An 8,362-nucleotide genomic window follows, 5' to 3' on the forward strand; every position below is an offset into this window, starting at 1 on the left:
GGGGGGGGAAATAAGTTGAAGACAGTCTTGAAATGCTTTGGTGAAGAGCTCCCTTTCCCATGGAAATACTGAGCATTTGGAAGTCTTCTGAGTCACCCACCTGTACCATACTGGTTTGGCTCTGGCTGAGCTTGAGAAAGTTTTTCTATAAATAGGTGTGGAAAAACAGAATTCTCAGTGCTGGGTCTGGAGAGGGTTCCATCACTCAGATCCTGCTCAAGGGGGTAGCTTGTTGGCAGCCCTTCTGGAGAGTGAAGTATACCTCAGCATTGAGTGGGCAGGTTGGAGCGAAGCAGCAGTATTTGATCATTTACTGCAGCACGCGGATATAAAAAGGTTGGGATTAAGAAGCCATGTATTTCAAAAGAAATTAGCTAGCAAGACATGCACATTTAATGTTTATGGTATGAAGATTAAGACACTGGGCTGTAACTCAGGATATCTGGTTTAAATCCCAGCTCTGCCAAAGACTTTTCAGAACATGCTGGGCAGGTCATGTAAGGCAATGCTTTCAGAAAAGACTTAGGATTTAGCATCTTAAATCCAATTGACTTCCAGTAACTTCCTAGGTGTTTAAAGACAAGATTCACAAAAAAAAACTGAGGCATTCTGGTGCTCAACATCAGCTGATGTGTGTCATGAAACTTGGGCAGAGCAGCGTGTGCTTTGGGAAGGTGCTTCAGTGCATGAGGAGGATTGTGGGCAACAACCTGGGACAACTGGAATGTGAGAGCTTGTGCGGGGCTTGCATGGCTCTGCACCTTGTACGATGGCACTCTGGGCTTAATGACAGTGTTTAAGTGCAACCTCAGCACAAATGCATGCTAAGAAGTCTGAGTAGATGGATCCTGCAAGAGCTTTTCTATCAGCTCCCTAAGGTGTGAATACTAATACCAACAATCATGAAATGATTCTGCATATTTTAAACAAGCTTCATTCTTTAGAATTAAGCAGCCAGGGCTGTGTTTCCAAGTGAAGTACAATGACATATTCATTTGCTGGTTGAGCACGTGCCCAGTGTGGAGTGGGATGTACAGAAAGCTAATGAGGGAAACCATTGTGTGCAGGGATGCTGCCCACCTCTGCAGCTGTAAACCTGCAGCTGGCTGTCATGCTCTTTTGGAAGAGCACTGGTAAAGTTTCTTTTCTCTCTTTTAAACCTTTATTAAACCGGTCTGGAAATTATGCTTGTTTAATCTCCTGCTAGGATTGCAGATGGTTACAACCAGTTTGATAAGCCCTTTGAGATGAGCTGTGGCCTGGAAGAAAAATTCTTTAAGTACCGCATCAGATGGGCTCCAGAACTGCCCCAGACCTTTGCTTGCTAATTAGGCACTATGGAAATGATGGGCAGAATTTTTCTTAAGGGTCACCGGGTACTTATGAGCAGTAAGAGCATACAGCCTGCTCCAAGAACTGGGTGCACCCATTTGCTTGGGAAGGACCTCTGTTGACAGGCACTGTAGTAGCCTGACTCCCCCCTTTTTCTGCCTCCATAGCATGCAGCCTCATACTCACTCTTGCCTTTCTAGGACATGCAACCCGCTTCAGAGGCATTAGTTGCCTCCAGCACGCTGCAAAAGGACAATTTCATAATGAATGAGGGCAATTTGCTAAGCGGGGTCCTGGAGCCCTGCTGTAATTGTGCTGCTGCTTTATCTCAGCCTCACACCTGCTCATGTAGTGGTCTGGTTGTGATCTGCTCCTTCCCTCATGTGCATGCGTTCTCCTTCTGCTCCTATAGGAGCCATCAATTCTCTGATCCCATTGTAGTCCCTCCCCTTGGTGCCTTGGCATGGAGCCTGCGGGCGTGCACAGATTTCCCCTTGAACTGCAGCAGGGCCACTGGGCTGGCTCTAGTGAACAGGAATGCTAACCTGGCTTTCTTGTCCTTAGTAAAAAGATTTTAAATGAAATCCTTTTGCCCAAAAGAATTTGAGACAGCTTTCTTCAAATAAGATTTCCTTGGAAAACTTGGTCATACAAGAATATTGTATGTATTATTCCTACCAGAAGGAATATGTGTAGCTTTTTTTTTTTCCCTGCATGCATTCAGTAGTGGTGAAAATGATTGGATTGACAGTGTAGGCAATTAAAAGTTTTTGAGATCCAGAGCAACTGGAATTTCATGCAGTTTATATGCAGTTTTGCTAAAAATGTACCTTACAATGGATTCAGGCCAGTGCACTCCCAGTTCTGTGCTTTAACCTCTAGAGGATGTTACTGTCTCTTTGACAGGTGGACTGGTAATCTGGGATCCTGTAAAGGGTATTTTCCTTTAATGTGAGGATGTAGAATAGTGGAAGAGGTAAAGAAAGCCCCCCTTGACTTCAGGTAGCAAATTCTCTGTTGGTGTGTTTTCTTTCCTTAAGAATGTCATAGTATCCAATGTGTTCCTCCTGGCACTTTAAGTCTCTTCTTAACGGGCTCCATCTTCATCTGATAGACAAACTTCACACAAAGGTAGAAATCTGTGTCTCAACACATCCCTTGAGCCATCTGTCATCCTGTAGGTGTTTCTTTCTTTATACTAATCTGAAATGAGAATCTCAAAATCCAGTGAAGTGAGAGAGAAAAGAAAGGGAGGAGGAAGAGAGAAAAACGTTTTCTCTCACGAGACAGGAATGTCAATAGGTTTGAATTATGGACCTGCTGTAATTAAAAAACACATAACTAGTTGTTTTTAAATGCAGTTGTTTTACTTAATTGATTTTGCTGCCAGGACCAAACAGAATTAAATAAATAAATAGAAGACACTTTCCTCATGAATTGCTGGAGGCAGCTGAGCCACTGTTGGAATCAAATTGCTGCAAACACTCCAGTTTGTTGCTACCAATAGATTTCTGTGGAAGAGGCTGGAAGAGAAGGGGGTAGGGTGGTGTAGGAGGGGGCTCATTCCCTGGCAGCTGCAGAAGGGAACAAGCTGCTCCTTGTATAGTATTTTTTTTTCTCCTTGTCAGCAAAAAGAATATTCGTTTAACACTTTGCATGAAGACTTTGCTTAGAAAGTCTTTATTCATACTTAATTACTAGCTCACTGCAGCTTCCATCTTTAATTACCTTTTAAAAAGCAGGTTATAAAAATGCACTGACGTTCTTTCTGTCTTTTTTTTTTTTTTTTTTTTTTCCTTACTGCATAAATTACAGGTTTCTCAGCTGTTCACTCAACATCAGTCCAGCCCAGGGAAAGGGTGGGAAGTGTTCCCTTTGCTGACTCTTATGGATACCTTAGAGCTTGTGTGCACCTTGCTCTGCAGAGCAGGACAAAAATTCCTAATCAGCACTACACAAACTAGCATGAACATAACCATGTTGACATCCCTTCTTAGGGGTGCAGAGGAGCCTGCCTGGTTTGCCAGGATGATATCACGCTACTGTGCCAATAGTGGCCACGGCACCCCTTAATAGCCAAGGATGCTGACCATAATTTCTCCAAACTGTCTTCAAGACAGCCTGCAGTGGTCCCTCACACGGTGCCTTGGCCGTTTCGTGTCCTAGATGAAATGTGCTGCTGGCACTCTGACATAGGTTTCCATAAACAGACCACTTCTAAGAACACTTCCCTGCTCGGCAGGCTTCATTGGGAGGCCAAGCAATGAAAAGGGTAGGCAGGGGACATAGGAATGATGAAAGAGCTGAGACTGTGCAGATTTGGTGGTCAAGGCTATCCTTATGGGTAGTTTCTGGCACCCCGTGCTGATGTATCTTTCCCTTTTCCTGACAGATAAAAGAACTCTTTGTGAGCTTTGAGGACACACCTTTGGGAGCAGCGTCACTAGCCCAGGTGCACAAGGCAGTGCTACAGGACGGGAGAACGGTGGCAGTAAAAATCCAGCACCCAAAAGTCCAAGCTCAGAGCTCCAAGGATATTTTCCTCATGGAGGTAAAGTGCCCTGGTGATTTTGACTTACTGAGCAGTTGTCATGCAAATGTGAGGGGTCCAAGTTCAACCAAGGTGTGAGCAGGCATAACATCAATCAGTTCTGTAGCTTTGGAACTTCCACAGACATAAATGCTGTCATACGGGCAAAATACAGAAAGTTGGTGAAGATTGCTGTGAGGATGGTTGTGTGAATGGAAAGACTGAACAAGAGGGTCAGAGTGAAAATGGGGAGAGAAGGACAGACAGGTAAAACATGAATCACAACTGAGCAAGTCTTTATAAGAGTTGAAGATAAGAGTAAACCTGGAAGTCTCTCTAATGTCTGTGTGCCAATTACCTGGTAGATTATACTGGTTGCAGTTCCCCTTGCATTTCTGGTCTCTGTAACCAAAAGGTAATCAGTCACCAACATCAGCATGTTTTTTGGTTAAGGCTGCTGTGATTCAGTTCTATTTCTTGATTGGCTCCTTAATGCTGTCCTGATTCATGGTGGAAATAAAAACATTAAAATATGGAGAGTGTTATGTAACAGGAGCAGACATGCAAAGGAGTGGTTTAGCTAGAAAAAGTTTCTCTTGAAACTTTTGCAGTGAAACAGAAAGAGTGCAGTGCTGTGGCTTCTCTCAATCTCCTGAAGTCTAGTCCACTGAAGAGAGAAACTGGAGAAAAGCTGTGGCACTGTGCTTGCATTGTAATAATAAAAGATGGCAGTGGTATGGTACAGAAATGGAAGTGGGGCTCAGATGGAGGGGAGGTGAAAGATTAGATCTGAAAGTGGTAGTACTAATGCTTTTAGCTCTCCAATAAGTATGTATCTGTACGTATAGCAGAAATACAAAGTAATACATCTGTGGGTGGACATTATGTCCTTGGGACTAAAGAAGATAAGTTGAAGCTCAGGAAACCTGCCTGATAAGAATTTTGAGGATAGTGCTGATGCAGTGACACACTTCTCCATCACAACAGATCAGGAAACAAAGATCCAGCACCCTGTCAGAGGGCAGTGCATAACTAAAACTTTTTAGACAAATAAAACACTGTTCTCTGACCAATCTTGAGTAGTCTGCAAAGCAACACAGCTGGTTCCAGTTAGAGCACATCAAATTGTAGCATCATTTACTTTGAATTAGTAGTAGCATAAATTTTGGAGTTCAATAAATATATTCTGTTAATATGGAGTATGTTTGATTCTGTATTTGTTTGAGAACAGAACAGTTTGAACTGGCTTCGGTGCCTGTTGTAGTTTTGGATTTGATCCATATTTTCTTCAGGGCTGAATGCAGTGGTCTGCCCCATGACTTTGCTTTTGTGAGTTGTCATATGCACAGCAGTTCTCGATGTATGGCATCCTTCATTCCTGCTCAGGACAGCATAGCAGAAACTGAGCAGTCAAGACTGAACAAGATAAAGAAAGACTGTGAGATCAGCGCAGTAAGAGGATTGTGTATGAATGAGCCAAGACCCAGATTCACCTTGAGACATTTGTGCTGTGAACAGTGGATGCCACAGAAAAAAAAAATCCCCCCTCATCTTATGAGACTGTGATTGGTAATTATGCTGTTAGGAGAGATTCAGATAAATAATTTAATGATTTCTTTCTTTTATGCTTTTGGACTAATCCTCCTTGGAAATGTAAAACTAAAACAGTGTACATCCTTTTGTCAGTTTGGTATTGTTTTTTCTGTATACACTCCAGTTTTCATACTGGAACTCCATTGCGTATTTTTTGGAAAATAGCTCACAACGTGATGCATTCAGTCTTTTTTTTAATGGTCCTTCACTGGAGTGTTGGTTTACATATGCATCATCGTATCCTTGCGTGGAACTGTGTTTGACAAGGCTGCATTTAAAGCTAGATTATATCCACTGAGGTTCTGGTCCTTTAAGAATCAGACAGCCACTGCAGTTAGATAGGAAGTTAATTTAAATGTTGTTGGAGACAGTCTTCTTTAGAGACTGATGGGAAAAAATCTGAATATAGATGGAAAATTCCTGAATTCACTTGTGGTTTCATAACATAATTTTCTGACTCTTTAAAAATCAGGACACCATCTGATATATCCAGAGAGAGATCCCTCTGCTCTTATGTCAATACTTATTTCAGGACAATATGTTAACAGATGTCAGAAAAGTGACAAGCCAAATATTTTTAAAGTGTGTCCCTGCTGATGGTCAAGTTGGCGAATTGGTTCTAAAGAGCATTCAAAGGAAGCAAAAACAGTCTCTGAATTTTCTCACATCAAGCATCAATAGCTCCTATAAAGTTTATGTACATGTTCATGAAGATTGTTGGTTACATTTCATTTGGATGACATAAATTTGTAAGGATTTATAGGTTTAGATATAACAGTAGAAAAATCATTCAGTAGTGTCTGGAACCTGGTGATTACATTTTAAAGGAACATTGAGTTTGGAACTGACATTTAGATAAGAGAAGTAGAGAGAGAGGTGGAGAATAAATGTTTTCACATAGCTGCACAGTGGCAGTGATGGTTCACAAATTTATTTTTTGTCATACATTTCAATGATAACAGCTTTCTGTGCTTCTTTTAATGTTCCTCCTGCAATACAGGAATCCCCACCTTGTTGGTGGAAATCTAAGAAAGAAAACTGTCCATGAACACAAAGGCATGTTTGTTTTCATTTTCAGATGGACGTACAGAAGTTTGTGAATTAAGTTTTATTTTTGTTTTATGACTCAGTAGTTAAAAAAAATAGATTATTTTCCTTAATGTGTGGTCCAGATTGTCAGCTTTTATATATTTGTGACATTGGCTGAGAAACTGGCTCTTCATCTGAATAGAAAGCATTCTTGGCTGCTATGCAGCTTTGATTTTGCCATCCAGACACACAATCTTGATTTGCTTCAGGAAGGACTACCTTTCACTGGCTCCTTTAGTACGTGTTGCTCTAAACAAAGATTTCCAGAATCATTTCAGTAGATCTTTTCAAAGCCTAGTTCCCTTAAGAGGAGGATGCTACCTCAGAGTTGCTGTCACTGACACTGAGAGGCAACTCACTCCTCACCAAGAGGCAACTCACTCCTCACCAAAAGTGTCGTTTAAAGACATGTTGCTTACTCCCTGTATCTGAATTTCCCTGCTTTCTCTGAATTGCCTGATGGATTTTCTGCATTAGCAAAATTTTTGTTTGGTAGCGGAAGAAGTAACACAGAGGTGATAAATCTTATTTTAGATCTGAGAACTATTTCAAGGAAGCCAAACAATGACTTATAGAATTAAAAGAATTAGAGACTCAACAGAAAGTAATTGCTGGGTTATTCTCTTGGAAAGATCTGGTCTTGTCCTCTCTTCTCCAGGGCTTTGATCACTCAGTTTTAGGCAGCAGGCAGATGGGTTCCGGCTCCGTACTCTTTTGTGTCTGTTCTATTATTTCACTCCTGGATGTGCCTGTGTGGAATGGCAAGCCAAAATTTGTGTTGCAGAATCAAGGCATGAAGCCATATGCTGTATTATAATACTGCAGAAACCCTACAAGTACTTAGGGTGGATTTTTAAATTTTTGTATGTGTAAGATACATGGAATAATCCTGTCAAAACAGCATCTGCTTTGTGTAGCTGCCAGCGCAGCACTGTGGTAGCTGTGTGGCTTTGGAGCTTGGAGTGTGGCTGACTGTCTGTTTCATTGTTCTCAGGTTCTTCTCTTGATTGTGAAGCAGATCTTTCCAGATTTTGAGTTCATGTGGCTAGTGGAAGAAGCAAAAAAGAATTTGCCTTTGGAATTGGATTTCCTCAATGAGGGCAGAAATGCTGAAAAGGTTGCTCAGATGCTCAAGAAATTTGACTTCCTGAAGGTGAGGGAATACATGTTCCCATGTATGTATGTGCATTAGTAGTCTCACTTTACATCTCTCATGCACCTCATTTGTCACCTGGAGAACTATATGGAGGGAGAGTGTGGTCAGTCCTTTTGTGGTGTTCTTAGATTGCTCTGCTGATACTGATGACAAAACTAGAATAAGGCTGAGGATGTCAAGAAGGGTTGGGTGTACTGTGTGTATATTTCAGGAGGAAACGTGTTTGCATGTATCTTTCCTCCTTCAAAACAGTATATTTTTTTCTCTGAAGCATACGTTGTCCGTACACATCCATGCACTCGTTACCTTCATACACAAACACAGCTGCACCCATACTGTGTTTCTCCTCACTGATGCATGTATGCCACCTCTCCTCTCTCCTGCTACACACTGACAGAGGTCACTGACAAATGTTTCAGGTACAACCAGATGTGCACTCATCTCCCTCTCTGCAGGTGTCAACGGTTTACGGGCTGGTTCGGCCCGGTTCCGTGACTAGAAGGGCGGAGGGATCCGCGGATCCGCGCCCACAGAAAAGGAAAATAGGGGACCCCGAAATAATTGAAAACAGTGGCAACAATCTGAGGTGAAACAAACTAATTTACTAAATATGGTATCAGCAGAATTTTATAAGGAGAGAGAGAGAGAGAGAGAGAGTGTGT

At 41.9% G+C, this 8,362-nt stretch overlaps 1 protein-coding gene across 7 annotated transcripts in view; it reads left to right on the top strand.

Annotated features, from left to right (window-relative positions):
- ADCK1 (aarF domain containing kinase 1) overlaps positions 1–8,362 on the top strand; it is a 78,173-nt gene that overhangs the window by 44,903 nt on the left and 24,908 nt on the right. For 3 of the 7 annotated variants that reach the window (XM_019615779.2, XM_010711780.3, XM_019615780.2), the window contains 2 exons: positions 3,725–3,883; positions 7,539–7,697. The exons of 1 other annotated variant lie outside the window; for it this stretch is intronic. In XM_019615779.2, coding sequence (XP_019471324.1) covers positions 3,725–3,883; positions 7,539–7,697 — 318 coding nt within the window. The remainder of the gene's footprint in view (positions 1–3,724; positions 3,884–7,538; positions 7,698–8,362) is intronic. 3 more of the 7 variants (XM_019615782.2, XM_031553621.1, XM_019615781.2) reach the window with 2 other exon arrangements.

Source organism: Meleagris gallopavo, chromosome 5, assembly GCF_000146605.3.
Source record: "Meleagris gallopavo isolate NT-WF06-2002-E0010 breed Aviagen turkey brand Nicholas breeding stock chromosome 5, Turkey_5.1, whole genome shotgun sequence".
In the NCBI taxonomy this organism is placed as follows: Eukaryota; Metazoa; Chordata; class Aves; order Galliformes; family Phasianidae; genus Meleagris; species Meleagris gallopavo.